General features: G+C 39.5%; 1 protein-coding gene across 1 annotated transcript in view; it reads left to right on the forward strand.

The window, feature by feature from the left end:
• Nucleotides 1-15,258, forward strand: part of USH2A (usherin) — a 795,295-nt gene that overhangs the window by 744,915 nt on the left and 35,122 nt on the right. Inside the window, exons 64-68 of the mRNA XM_068538548.1 lie at nt 2,956-3,165; nt 5,035-5,273; nt 6,139-6,347; nt 12,737-12,913; nt 14,305-14,388. Coding sequence (XP_068394649.1) covers nt 2,956-3,165; nt 5,035-5,273; nt 6,139-6,347; nt 12,737-12,913; nt 14,305-14,388 — 919 coding nt within the window. The remainder of the gene's footprint in view (nt 1-2,955; nt 3,166-5,034; nt 5,274-6,138; nt 6,348-12,736; nt 12,914-14,304; nt 14,389-15,258) is intronic.

The following is a 15,258-nucleotide window of genomic DNA, read 5'->3' on the forward strand; positions in this document are numbered from 1 at the left end:
CATAGACAAAAATCTACAGCGATTTTTGGATAAAGGACTTTTTACCTCGAGAGAGAGAGACAGAGAGAGAAAGAAAGAATATCACTGACAGTTTCTTTTTGACTTTTCTTCTGGTGGTTTGGTATAAGAGACAATGCCTTGTTGGTGCAAGATTTGTGAAATCCATAATGCTTCATTAGCACAGCTTTCTCTTCATTGTAACAGCTTTCATTTTCAGAGGAGCTTATGTAATAAATAGGCTGCTCCTGCTTTGCATAAGCGTGTTGATTTATATGAATGCTATTTTGATCTCAAATTGATTGAATACTAAAAAGAAAGACTAGGAAAAAAGCACTGTATTATGAAGGTCTCCTGTCAAAGACAAAAGACACTAGATCCTACATACATTTCCACTTACTGATGGGGAATTCTGTATTGCCTAGGTTTTAGAAGAGAATATTTCTAAAGATACATAGCAAAATACCACACTATTGAGATGCAAGTATTTTAAAATACCGTGGATTAAATTACATTTTGGAACTAGGACTCCTCCACCCCCGTTTGCCCATGTAACGCAGAAAGGCATGAGGTCTAGTCCTATCTGCCAACAGCAGCATTAAAAAGCCTTAATAGATTGGATGCTCAGTAATTAATTGGCAACTTGCTGAATTTTTATTTTGTCAAGCCCAGTTGCACTTTCCTCCTTGTGTTCTTCTCTATCCTCTGTGGCCCCCCACTAAAATTCTGTATATCCTTAAATCACCAAGCAAAGCCCTTCTCTTGGCAAAGAATTTGATATCAATATGTGCACCTTATTTTGCATCCCTTTCTCAAGAATATTTTCCTTTCAATCTTTGTTACTCGTCGTGTAATCAAAAATACTCCCCTTACCCCACAGCAAGACATTTGCAGTAAAAGAGGTTAGTCTGGAGCAGACTGAGGAGTCCACGACTCTTTCTCATCAGCCCTGAAATCTGACCTCCTCATCAATTACCTTCTATAGCTACCCTCCCTGTTGTAAGACTGACCATGGCCATTCCAGAGCGTATGCTAAGAGCAGCTACAGTTGTGTTCTGCCCTGTACTCTGGTTTCCATGGAGCCTAGCTTCCCCATTGCTAAGACAGTTTCCTGCTCCTTACTTCCCTGGGCCTATCAGAACAAACCTCTATCATTTGAGACAACCTGGGCATGTCTATTTACCCTTGCAAGCTAAGAGACTTTACCTAATCCAGAATTGCAGGTAGGTAATTGTCTATAGAAAAGTCATTTAATATTCATGATCCTGAGTATCTTATTTATGTGTATGGATGACATATAGAATCAAAAGCACAGTTTACTGGGAAGAGCAATAAAATTTATTGGCGAGTAGAATTCTAGTTTCAGCTCTAGTGACTTCTGTCACCTTGAACAAGAGAGTCACATTTCAGAGCCTTGATTTCCTCATCTGTAAAAGGGGCTAATAATACATTGTCCAGCCACCTTACGAGGTTGTGTCGTGAGGACCAAGTCAGTGAACGTTTGTTAAAGTGCTTTGTAAAGTATAGAATTTATACAAATGTTAGTGGTTATTATGCAAACTATGAGAGAAATGGATCAGAGCTCTGAAAAGAACAGGTTCTGCTCTGTAAGTAGGTTAGTTACCTCTTTTTAAAATGTGGCATGTATGTCAACTATTTCTCAATAAAACCGGGGAAAAATACAGGGTTTCTGGCAATCCTATCAGCAAGAGGCTGGAGATTTGCATTTGACAGCAATCCAAGAGCAATTCAACATCAGAAATTTTACTTTTACAAAGAAATCTGCAAAAAAAAAAAAAAGTACAGAAACACTGATAGAAGTTAGCCTAACTACTGAAAATCTCTCCAATATTTATTTATTCTCTTAAAATTATTATTGATGCGAAAGCAAAATAAACAAAAATGAAACTAAACTCTCACTGCAAAGTATCCTCCTACAGTGTTTTCTAAATATCTCGTATTTTGAACATTCCGCATGCTCTTTTAACACCGCACACCTAGAACGTGTGTACTATAGAATCAAACAAGTTTTCCAGACTTGTCTTTAAAAGCTCAGAACAAATTTATATATATATATATATATATATATATATATATATATATATACACACCTATATAATTATATAAAACATGTATATATCATATAATGGTATATATTGTAATTATTATATATAGCGTATATATTGTATATATTGTAATATTTGTGTGTGTATGTTTACATATATAAATACACAAAGACACCAAATGAGGGAAAAATTTCCTGAGGTCAGACTTGCACAACATGAAAGCTTGCTAAGGAAGACTCCTACTCCTAAACATGCAGACAGTCTGCTCGTATTGTCATTTAGATCTATCATCCTGATTGATCACTGTGTAGTTGGCTATTATTGGGCCTAATTTAACCCTATCCACTCACACATCCATCTACTCTGTCTATTGTACCTGACATTCTACAAATTACTTACTCATGCAAATGATGACCTAAGGCAACCTTTTAGGATATTCGTGTTTAATTATACAAATGGTGCTTGATAAATAAGATTACACCTCCTTCCATATGTTTATTCCCTCCTTGATGAAAGGAAAATTCAATTTTCATGCAGATTGGGTGGGGACGGGGTTTAAGAATTGCTGAGTTTTATGGAGTCTGCAGATCCATTCAGGTTGCAGAAGCTGACAAAATCACTCCACACCCCGCACAGAGATGAGCATTTTTTCATTAGGCTTAAATCAGCCATCAGCCACCTTGCGTTCAGAAATCGGGACTCTGATAGGACCCCCTCTGTGTTCACAGGGTCAAAGGCAAAAAACAGGAAGGACCTGCCCTCCTTTGCAATTACAAAGTTTCAAGATCAAAGTTTATCTCATTCTGTTGTTTTCAGTTGCTCTGAGTTGCCAACTTCTCTGCAGCCTGAGGTTATCTGGCTTTTGACTGGTCTTATGGATTTCTTTTTGGAGGTCTGGGCCGTGAATTCAGCAGGAAAAGCCCCCAGTAGCTGGACGCGGTGTAGAACTGGGCCCGCCCCCCCGGAAGGTCTCAGGGCCCCCAAGTTCCATGCGGTCTCTGCCACCCAAGCAGTGGTCAACATCAGCGCCCCCCGGAAGCCCAACGGGATTGTCAGTCTCTACAGATTGTTCTCCAATGATACCAGCGGGACCCAGACGGTGGTGAGAGCAGTATTCTGATCAGTTTATTTAAAACAAATCATAAACCATGGTGTCCTTGCTTTTCTTCCCCTTGATCCTTCTTTCTTATCCATCTGTTCTCAATTGCCCTGTGGTGACCTTAGTGGCACAAAGATCCCTCTGCAAAGAAATAGCGTTAGGAAACGTACAGAATATACATAAATGCTTGGGGAGAGGAGGGCTAAATGTGGTATTAAAGACTCCACAGATCTTGTAAGGAACCTAAGACTTTAGAGATAATCAAATTAGTTGAATTAATTTAATTAGAAAACACATGTCAAGCACTCAACGTAGTAGTGGCTTATAGTAAGGGGCCAACAAAGGGTCTCTGTTGGTGGTGTAAATCTTAATATGAAAAAGGAAAAAGTAGAGCAGAGGATATCTTCGGAATCCCCATTCTGGCACAAGCAAATCTCTAATAGCACGCTGAAATCTCAGACTTTGTTTTGGTGACTTCTAGAAAGTTCTAGGTCTTTGGAAGAAACAACAGCTCAGCTCAGCCCTACTCCACTGTTTGTGTATTAACACATTTGGGGCACATCGAGGAGACAAGATGGTCTGTGGAGGGAAATCATCTTTCACACTGTTTTAGCCAAGCCATTCACTGAAAGGGATACTAAATAATCAACTAGACCAGTTCCTGCATTATTTAAATGAAGAGACTACCTGCCAGGGGATGAAGTCTCTTTTCTCTGCAGGACAGCTGGTGTCACTCTCACATTTCTCATAAATAAGTATAGATTAGAATACTTTGTTCACACAAACCTCGTAGAGAAATTGCACAGATCCTGGTATGACATGATAAATTATTTAGACCAATTGAGGGAACAATTTTGGCAAGTGTGGAGAAATCCTCTGAGGCCAGCGTAGCAGGTATTGAAACACAATTTCAAAAGATAACTCACATGCAAGGAAGTCTTGTATGGAATGTTAAAGAAATATTAGCATATTTTCTACAAGGCTTCCGATTCAATAAATATAGATGATGTAAATACAATCAACCCTTGATTATCCATGCTTATAAAATGATAATAGTAATAAACTAAAATAATTTCTATTTGGAGTGACTTGTATGCATTTTTTTAAACAACAGGTAGCTCTTCTTGCTTATGTTGCTTATGTCAATGTGAAAATGAGTTTCCAGTTTCTGAGCTCTTCTATTCCAAAGAGCACTTAATAAAACCACAATAAGGTAAAAATATTTGCTCCAGATAAACCAAAAACTTTATAATGCAACAAAGATGACTGAGGAAAAAACTATATTTCATACAGATCAACACCCTTAGAGGAAGATATGGACTTTCAAACTCTTAAATATATGTAAATATACAAATATATATATAATATATATTCCAAGCTCTTAAATACTCAACTCTAAGATTTGAGGGGATTTGAGGGGAGTTTTGACCCCAAAATTACATGCAAGTAACAATGGCAGAATATGGACCTTAGTGAATGTTGACTTAGAAATATAATTCAAATATAGATATTGTTTTTCAAAAAGGCATCATTCTGAGGGTCACAGAACTTGGTCAGTATTTTGTGAGTTTTGAGCCATTTTCCAATATCTCTTTATGGTAATAGACAACATTGTTCCCTGTGATTTCTATCCTGTTGCCTCAAACTTCTATCAAACTGTTATCTCGTTGCATGTTTTTGCATGTTTAAGCCATGCCTCTCCAGCTGGATTGGTCATTCCTAAGGGTAAATATTGTGATAGATGCCAGGGTGCATCTCCCAGAGTAACTAGCACGGCACTCTATTCATAGAACACGTGGTACACGATAAAAGTGAACCAACTGTCTGTGACTTGCGACTGGGCCTCATCTAGTCTTCTCTCTCCTCCTACAGCTGGCTGAAGGCCTGGCCACCCAGCAGACGCTTCATGGCCTGCGGCCCTTCACGACCTACTCCATTGGGGTGGAGGCCTGCACTTGCTTCAGTTGTTGCAGCCAAGGGCCAACAGCAGAGCTGAGAACTCATCCTGCTCCACCATCAGGACTGTCCTCTCCCCAAATCCAGACACTGGCCTCGAGGACAGCCTCCTTCCAGTGGAGTCCCCCGCTGTTCCCCAACGGTGTCATTCAAAGGTAGTGTGGGAGAGCCAAAAGGACAAATAAACCGAAATAAGACATGAGCACAGATACGCAGCTACCCAGCCCTCCCCAAGGAAGACTTGCTGATTGAACAGACTCACCTATTGAACAGAGAAATCAATTGATTTGAGTGGTCACATTCCCCATAAAGTGTTTCAATCATAAATCAGCTAAGGATAGAAGGGTGAACAACAAAATTTTCTTTAAATAAGAAAGACGAGGCAAGGACTTCCCTGGCGGTCCAGTGGCTAAGACTCAGCACTTCCACTGCAAGGGGCACAGGATCGATCCCTGGCCCCTCATGCCGCGCAGTGCAGCCAAAAAACAGGACAAGGCAATGTGTTCCCATTCATTGAAAGGATGTGCTCTTCCTCATGGTTCCCTGGAATTTTTCATTCTACAGGGCTCAGCTAGAACATAAGGAACTTCTGTGACTAAATCAGAATTTCCTTGATCTGATTTAAAATGTCGTAATGAACCACTGTTTGAAAGACCAAAGAAGTTATTTCACTCAAGACAATCTGGAGGAAAAAAAGATATTCTTTATTTTCAACAGAGAAGAACAGTTTTATCACTCTCTTCTAAAAAGAGAGAAATATCTTATCTCTACCAACAGGGATTCCTGGCTGCTGGGGGGACAGCAACATGTGTATACATGTGACTTCTCTTATCATTTCTCTGGTTCCATCTGCTGCCCATTTCCAACAGCATTAAATTAAGTGTTTCTGAGAGCAGTCTCCCACAAATGGGAATCTGAAAGAGCTGGCAGTTCAGTGAAAACAAAATATCAACAGGTTTAAAAGAGAGTTAGACTACTTCCTTTGCCTGTTTTCTCTTTATGTGTCCATTCTCATTCCAGCTATGAGCTCCAACTCTACATGGCTTGCCCTCCGGATTCAGACACCCCCTGTACTCCCGGCCAAACCGAGACAAAGTACACTGGGCCAGGGCCGAGAGCCAGCCTCGGGGGTCTCCAGCCCTACACCACCTACAAGCTGAGGGTGGTGGCCCACAATGACGTGGGCAGCACGGCCTCTGAATGGATCAGCTTTGTCACCCAAAAAGAGTGTGAGTAGAAGTGGCCGCCACCATAAGCCAAAAAGGCAGGAGGGCAGCCGGAGGGGAAGCTTGTCCTGAAAGGTAGGGGGAAAAAAGGTTGCTAAAAGGACTGAGTGTTCAGTTCCTTTGAATGCTACTGAGACATCAATGAAGATGACCATTGGGGGAAAATGCCCATTGGATTAAATAATATGGAGATCAAGAGTGAGTTTAGGAAGATTTTTCATGTAGCAATGGGATGAAAACCAATGAAGAGAAAGCTACTACATGGGTAAGACGAAAACAAACACTTAAGATGACTTTTTTTTTCTGTATTTATTTTGAGATAACTTTTTAGAGAAGTTTGCCATTCCTTTTCTTTTCAAACGACGTGGCGTCATAGCTCGCATTTCTGGAAAGCTTTGATATACGGCACTGCCAGGAAAAGCAAAAGGGCTACTGAGTGCAGAAAAGGGCAATTAGCTAATCAATTGGGGCCTCCTTACATTTCTATAAAATAAGCCCTTTTCAGATTTTATAAGGTTTATATGTCTACTGTTTAAAAATGGCAAATACAAAAGGTATTAAGAATAAAATAAGTACTTATAATTAGAGCCAGCTGCATAATTTGTGGGTTCCACTGGAAAATGAAAATATGGGGCCCCTTGTTCAAAAATCATTAACAATTTCAAGATAATGACAGCAGAGCATCAAACTAAGTCCATAATTCTTCTCCATGAGGTATCCTGGGCAGCTGCACAGGTCACACAACCATGAAGCCAGTCCTGCTAATAATCCCACCACACCCAGAGGCAACCACCATTAATATTTTGGCATAATTCATTCCTTTAGTCCCTTTTTTATGCAGAGTTTTTATTACCTGGCTGAGATCATACTCTAATGAAAATTTCATAGTCTGCTTTTTATACTTGACATTATTTTATTTGCATTTCCCATGGCATTAAAAACTCTTTAGCCACCAAGGTTAATGGCTATATAACATTCCATCCTATGAATAAATTGGGCATTTCAGTTGTTTCTAATATTTTCCTTTTATAAATGTGGTGAGAAAGTTTGTGAACAAATCTTTGTGTGAATGAATGTCTGGTTATCTTCTTAAATGGCAACAAATGGAATTTACTACATCAGGAATTTTAAGTATTTTAAGGCTTTGCACACTTATTGCAAATTTGCTTTCCAGAAACATTATATCAGATTATAACCTCATCTTCGGTATCTGGCACTGACATTTTTAAATGTAAGAGTTATGCATTCGTGAAAGTTCCCTGCCTCATACGAAGACTTTAATGTACCTGAGCAATAACTTGGCAGGATGTTAGCAAGAGGTCATTTTTAGAGAGCCCTTGCTCGTTCCTGGCACTGTTCAAACATTTTACAAATCATCCTTACCACAAACCTATGAAGTTAAGTACTATTATTAACCGAATTTATAGATGAGAAAACTGAGGCAGGGCTATGGACTGTGTACTACAATTCCAGGAAGCCATTCACATTGATTAGAATCTGAACTGAGGCTCCTGGAGCTATATGATGAGCTAAAGCCAGAGCTTAAGTCCCTCCAGTTTCCACGCCTAGAAGGTAGAAGTGTTACTCTAAGTTCAGGATCACCCAGCTCAGCAGCACCCTCGGTACTGCTGTGTTAACCTGGTCAACTCACTACCTACTTTCTGTAACAGAGATTTCAGACCTTCTCCACCCTCCTCAAACCTTCCACTTCTTCTCCTCCTCTTCCCACAAGCCTATACAATCCTCACCCACCTCTCCCTAGAGTCTTGGCAGAACTCCTTGCCTCGTAATTCACCAGGAAAGGAAATGTCGTCAGTCAGTAATTAGCTCCCTTCCCACCCCAGACAGCCACGCGTCCTGCATCTGCATCATTCCTGCCACGGACACGGCAGGAAGGGGTGGTCCTTCCATCTGAAATAAACCTGCCTCTTGTGCTTTGAGTACCACCTCCTTCACTACTATTCATCCTTTTTCTATCCTTAATCTTCAGTGTAACACTGTTGCTTCCATCTTTCTAATGTTTAAGCAAACAGGCTCCACTTCCCCTCTGGTTCCTGCCCCGGCTGCTCCCCACAGAGCACAGCCCTTCTAAAGAATGGTCTTCAAGTGCTTCCCCATTTTCTTTCTTCCCACATGTTCTTTAACTTCCTCCACACTGATTTCCACCTCATCCCTGCACGGAAATCTCTTCCTAAATTTGCCCTTGACCTCCACACTGATAATCCAGTGGGCTTTTTTCACCAGTAATCACGTTGACTTCTTGGGAACATTCAACATGATTGAAGCCTCAATCCTTGGTAAAAAGTGGCTCCCCTTAGTTTTCATGACAAGTCTTTCCTGGGAAACCTGCATCTTTGGATGTTCAGTGTTAGTCAACTTTGTTGGTTGACCTTCCACCAACCAAGGTTTTTAAGCCTCAACCGTAAACTTTCTCTGCTCACACTTTCCCTTTTATCCCCTTCCCTCTTTTTTCCTCTCCTTCCTGCCTCACTTCTTCCCTCTTCAGGTGAGTTCATCTCCTCCAAGGCTTCAGTTCTGAAGGCTGACTCCCAAATGGTCACCTCTTCCCCGAGCTCCCTGCTTGAAATCCAGACCCTCACACCCAGCCTCCTCGCCTCCCTTTGAACATCTCATAACCAGCTTGAGTTGGGCAGACCCCCGACAGAGGGCGCATCTTTCCCCTTTAGTGTGCGCTTCCTTTGGCTCTCATTCTCTCCATTTTATCTCCAGCACTGGGCAGAGTGTCTTAGATACCCAAAATGTGTTGTTTAGTGAGTAAGTGAAAGCATCCAGAACGTCTCACGTTTATTGTTGGCCCCACACAATCCGTGTCCTTTGTCACCCAAGCTATAATCAAAGCAAAGTGTAATCGTTCTTCATAACGTCTACTGCCTAATTGTGTAACCTCCTTTACCTTTTTGCCTATTCCTCTCACTATCCTCTCTTCACAAACCCAAAAAGAACTGTGAGAAACATTTATTCCTGAAATGAAAGTGTAGTCAAACGAATTCTGACTTAATAAAAAACACTTCTCCATACGAGGAATGGGACAAAACACCACCATCATCTTTGAGAAGCAATTACCGTTTACAATACAGACTGTCCCTTATGTACAATAGTTTGACTTCACGATGGTGTCAAAGTGATACACGTTCAGTAGAAACTATACTTCAGACTTTGAATTTTGATCTTTGTCAGGCTAGCGATCTGTAGTATGATTCTCTCTCGTGATGCTGAGGGCAGCTCCCAGTCAGCCATGCCATCAAAAGGGTAAACAACCAATACACTTACAACCATTCTGTACCCAACACCCATTCTGTTTTTCACTTTCAGTACAGTTTTCAATAAATTATAGGAGATACTCAACCGTTTATTATAAAATAGACTTTGCATTAAATGATTTCTGCCCAGTAGGCTAATGTAAGTGTTCTGAGCACATTTAAGGTAGGCTAGGCTAAGCTATGATGTTTGGTAGCTTATGTGTATTAAGTGCATTTTCAACTTAGGATATTTTCAATTTGTGATGGGTTTATCAGGCGTAACCCCATCCTAAGTCAAGGGAGATCTGTATATTTATAAGCTAATTTTGCTAATTATTCCAGGTTTTGTGTGTGTATCACCAGAAAGCCAGGCCAAAACAGCTATGTGAGGTTTGCAGTTTATCACCAATTCTCTTTTTCAACATGAAACTCAGTTTTTGCCAGACATTTTCCCCTTATGCTGGAAGAACAGAATGAACAGATTTAAGATGTCCTGCCTTTCTATTCTTCCTTGACATTGAAGAAGTGGCTGAAGGTTGCAGTAGCGCTGAAGGAGAAAGGGTTCTCTTAATCTGTTTACTGGATCCACAGACATGGAAAAACACAATAGTTGACTGGCTATTGTATGGGGTTTAAATACCATTTATGTTCCTTTTAACTCATTATACAAACTAGCAGAAAATGTGGATCGAAGAATACAAACCAGAAGATGCTTTGAAAATAGTATTTGCAATTTTATATAAACGTGATCAGAAAAGGGTCTAGAGAAGCATTAGCAACATATTCTGCCCCCTCTGCCTGAATTACACCTGCAGTGGAAGAGCAGAAGTGAGGTGTAAATGTTTAACAACTGGCCTCCATGAAAGAAAAATGTCCTGATTTGAAGTGCTCACCAATTTCCATGGTGTAAGTACTCCTACTTGGCTGATTTCAAGTTGCCAACGTGACAGCACTGAACACAGAGTTGGGAAAAGATCGTGTACAATTATATAATATTTCCACCATCCAGATACAAGAGATTTAAACAGCATGAGAGCATAGATAATAAAAGGTAGTGAAATAATTAAGAAGTTACAGAGTTTTAATATTTATTACCTTTGTTTTAATATAATTTATTTAGGTTTTTATGATTTAATTTTTAATAGTGGCTGGGTTTAATAACCAACTCACAGAATTCCTGAATATTTAACAATGAGGATGAACCACTCACCACTGAAGGGCACCCATAAAGTGAATTAGTAAATCATGCTCCTTTAAATAAATGTGTACTGATTATAAAAAAACAAGGGCTTTGGCGTTAAGCAGGCCTGGGTTCAGATCCTTTGTCCCCTACCAGCTACTGACATTAAGCAGATTATTTGATCTCTCTAAACCTTAGTCTCCTCACATGAAAAATTAGGAACTAATTCTTACAAGATTGTTTTGAGGATTAAATGAAATAAAGTACATCAAATACTTTATTGTACTTGCATTGTACTACTTTATTGGCATAGTAGCTGTTATCATTTTCTCAGTCTTCAAATCCGTTATTCCTGATTATTTTGATAGTTTGATCACTCTTTTTCCTCAGGAAGATCTCCAAATCCTGCAAGGCAAATAAAGCCCCTACCTTTCTATTTTTCTACTATTTACAAGCCTTCTCCTTGTCTGTACTGTTATGATGTAGGGGAGAAGTGGAAATCTACCGAAATTAAGTGACAGAGGGAAGCCACAGACAAATACAATAGTATGTTCCATTGTGATATTAGGCACAATTTGTGTTAAAAAAAAAAAAGTATTTAAAGAGGGCTTGATAGCTCTTGTTTCAGTATTTGCAGAAAAATTTTCCTATGACTTTATGAAAATATCTTATTTTAAAAGATGAGAATCAAATTTGTCTTCATGGTTGAATCTTATGATCACAAAAGCATAATTATTCCTTATTTTGTTATATTTCCTCACATCAGCAACAGATGGATTTAATTTTTAAAGGAAAAAAGGATATCCAATTTATTTTTACCACTCACTTTTTTTTTCTTTTCTTAAAAGCCAGTTTCATATATAGCTGGATCTTAATGCTCTTACAAATGTATTGATTATTTTGGAGAAAATGAGATCTCATGAAATAAATCTCTTCTGACTTGACAAGATGATATGGTATCCCTTCATTTGTTCCTACAAAAATGATTCATTTAAAAGATGAGCCTCAGTTAAGGATTATTCTTCCTTTATTTTAGTAAGGAGTTGAAAAATGAAAAGGGCTCATTCCTGTTAAATGCACACAAAGTTGCTTCTCTATCTGATATAATACTTAGGAGACCTGAGCTTGATTATATACTAATGTACTGTGCTATTGATTGATTAGTCAGGGCAATGAATTATTATACTCGAATTGCTATTTGCAAGGCTTTTTAACTATCTTAGAAAACAAACGAACGGTTCAAGAAAAAGCTTTAAAAATAAATGGGTGCCAAAAGAACATAATTCACCATCTAAGCAGTTCAGTTAGGAGAAAATAAAATATTAACTTCATCTAGTCCTTGGGGCTTTGTAGCAATAAATATTGATTTGATATGAAAAATAGCTATCCACTGTAGTTAATAGTGTTAAGGATACTTTACCTGTTAAAAGAAGGAAAATGCAACAAAATATGAGCTCCGGGGCTACGCTGATGAGCAGAACCATTGTGTGTTAATAGTTGTATTTCATAAAACACCACTCTCCATTGATTGTTTTTTTGGAAAGCAGGTGCAACATTGCTGAGAAAGCATTTCACATGTGTTCCCATGGTTTTCTTTTCACCGCCAAAGCCAGGTTTTTCCTTCAAGCAGTAAGGGAAATAGGAAGGGTTCCAGCAAGGACAAAAAAAATGTGTGCTCATATTTTAAAATAAAAAGCACACACACACCACACTATTTTTAGAACTTACAACCTTCTCCCACATATTTTTAGAACTTAGAACCTTCTCCCACTTATTTTTAGAACTTAGAAACTTCTTCCACCTATTTTTAGAACTTGCAACCTTCTCTCAACTATTTTTAGAACTAGAACCTTCGTCCAACTATTTTTAGAACTTGCAACCTTCTCTCAACTATTTTTAGAACTAGAACCTTCGTCCAACTGTTTTTAGAATTTACATCCTTCTCCCAACAGTGCCCCAGTACCGTGCCCCTTTCTCGGTGGACAGCAATCTATCCGTGGTATGTGTGGACTGGAGTGGCTCCTTCCTGCTGAACGGGCGGCTGAAGGAGTTCGTCTTGACCGATGGAGGGCAGCGCGTGTACAGTGGCCTCGACACCACCCTCTACATCCCAAAGACCGCGGACAGAAGTGAGTTTCCCGCTCCCATTTCTCAGGGCACAAGAAGCTGGGTTTCCCAGCTTTCTGAGATGCTCAATTTGACGATCTGAAAGGTGACCTCAGATGGTCGTCATTAACATGTCCTGGGTTAAGTGGTCACTTCTCGTGGGAAAGCGACTGTTCAGCGTCAGTCAGGTTTTCCTGATGACCCTTCTGATGTGGTCCTCTGAGCACTGCCTCTGCTGACGTGAGGGTCCCCAGGAACAAGACCAGAGGGCAGGTTATGTGCACTAGAGAAATAAAACCCACAGGCAAAGAGTATCCCGAAATAATACACTTTTAGGGACTTCGGAGACTTTCTCGATGCATCCACAGCCTCCAAAGAGAGCGTAATCAGGCCATGACCATCCCCAAATCTTAGACCCTGAGTAAGGGCTTTCCTTAACCAACATCGGTATCTGTTCTTGAAGTAACAACGCTCTTCCCTCTAAAACTGAATACTTTCTCCCTATTTAATTACATGTCCTTCTTCTGTTTGTCTTGTTTTTAAATTGAAATGAGAAAAAGCTTTTCAAGGTACTAAGTATTTTCTAATGATCAACATGGCCACAGGACCAATAGATGTGAGGCCCTTTTGGGCAATCTGGTTTTATACAATGAATTCATTAGTGGTTGATTTTTTTAGTTTCCTTGAAAATATGTACTATTTATTTTGGCTAAAAGGGGCAGGTAAACAATGAGCTCCAGCATTGCATTTACAGCATTTGAAACTTATCAGTAACATTTTTACAACAATTCAGTTACACATTTTCATGGTCACAGTTCTTGGTCACCTGAGCAGTTTGTTGTGATGGAGAGATGGCCTGAAACTTGGGAAATACGGGTTCCATCCCTGGCCAGGCCTCTAATCATCTGTGTGACCTTACAAGACTCACTTCCCTCAGGCTCCTGGCTACTGTAAGAGGTATTTAGACCATTTGATTTCCCAGATCCCTGTTGAGCCTTCCCGCTTAGTAGGAAACTCTGGGTTGCCTAGTGAAAGGAACACCTGTAAGTTTTAAAGGAACAGGTTCAGATTATATGCAGAACAAGATACACTCTGTGAATTAGCCTTTATTCTTCAGATAATTCTTTTCCTTTGCTATATAATCTCTAAACTTCTTTAGTTCTGTTACATATATATGTTATTATATAGGTAATATATATGTAATAACATATATGTTATATATGTTATTACACTAATAATAGCTGTTTTTCTTGATAGTTTTTAAGTTAGAAATAAGTTTGCATAGTAGGTAAAACCTCATAACTTGATGTGGAATCCTGTTTTCAGACTTCTTCATGCTATAATACATTGCTTTTCTGAAACTGTGCCCACTATTTGTAGATGTTGAATAACTGACTCGTTTACCTTTGTCTAGCTTTCTTTTTCCAGGTCATCTGCACTACAGATGAAGGAAGTGTTAAGACACCTTTGATTCAATATGATACCAGCACTGGATTTGGTAAACATTTAACTCAAATCATATTTAGTGTAGTATCTACTCATTTTCCTAAAGAAACATGCATGTTTGTTTATACCTATTTGTGTTTGTTTATACATACATGTTTGTTTATACATATGTATCTACACATCTTAGCATACACCATATGGAAGAAATTGTGTTAAGTGTTGTAAGAATTTTTTTAAGTCCTCTTGAAACTTACATTAGGCAAGGAGTTAGGGTAAACTCTTAAAATGCCAAATCACTGAATTGTAGATGCAGAGAGATATGACTGAAGTTCTCTCCTAACCACCAATTCTGTCAATAAAGAGCTATATGAATTTGTGCACCAAAAAAAGTGAATTTATAGAGGAAGTCAGAGGAAAGAGAAAATACTCTAATGCCAATTTGTGTTGATAATAACGATAATATTCCAGATTCAGAGTTAGGGTTAGCAAAGTGTAGCCCCCCTCTCATGGAGTTCAAATTTTAATTTTAGTCACCTTCTCTCCCTCCCTTAAACATCCTCACCCCATTGCTAAATGCTTTCCCTTTAATCAACTTCCCCTGACAATGTGGGTGTGAAGGCCAAGCAGACCCATCCGGTCCTTGAGGGGCTGGAAAGGGGGAAGGCTGTCAACAGAGTAGGCATTTACAGCTGTGTCTGTCCTGCTTCCTCTTAGCCATGAGCATTGGCTTTAGAAGAGCAGCTCCCTGGCCCTCTGCTGCATGCCAGCCTGCATGGCGGCAGCGTGGATCCAGAGGCTTCTGAGCTGGTGCTAGCAAAGGGCTGGGATGGAGAGGATCTCTGAGACTTTCTCCCACTCAGATTGCCAGGCCGACGGCGATTCCACAGCTTAATGCTGTTCTGCAGCGATCCCATAAGCCTTT

The sequence above is a fragment of the Eschrichtius robustus genome, chromosome 3 (genome assembly GCF_028021215.1).
Source record: "Eschrichtius robustus isolate mEscRob2 chromosome 3, mEscRob2.pri, whole genome shotgun sequence".
Classification (NCBI taxonomy): domain Eukaryota; kingdom Metazoa; phylum Chordata; class Mammalia; order Artiodactyla; family Eschrichtiidae; genus Eschrichtius; species Eschrichtius robustus.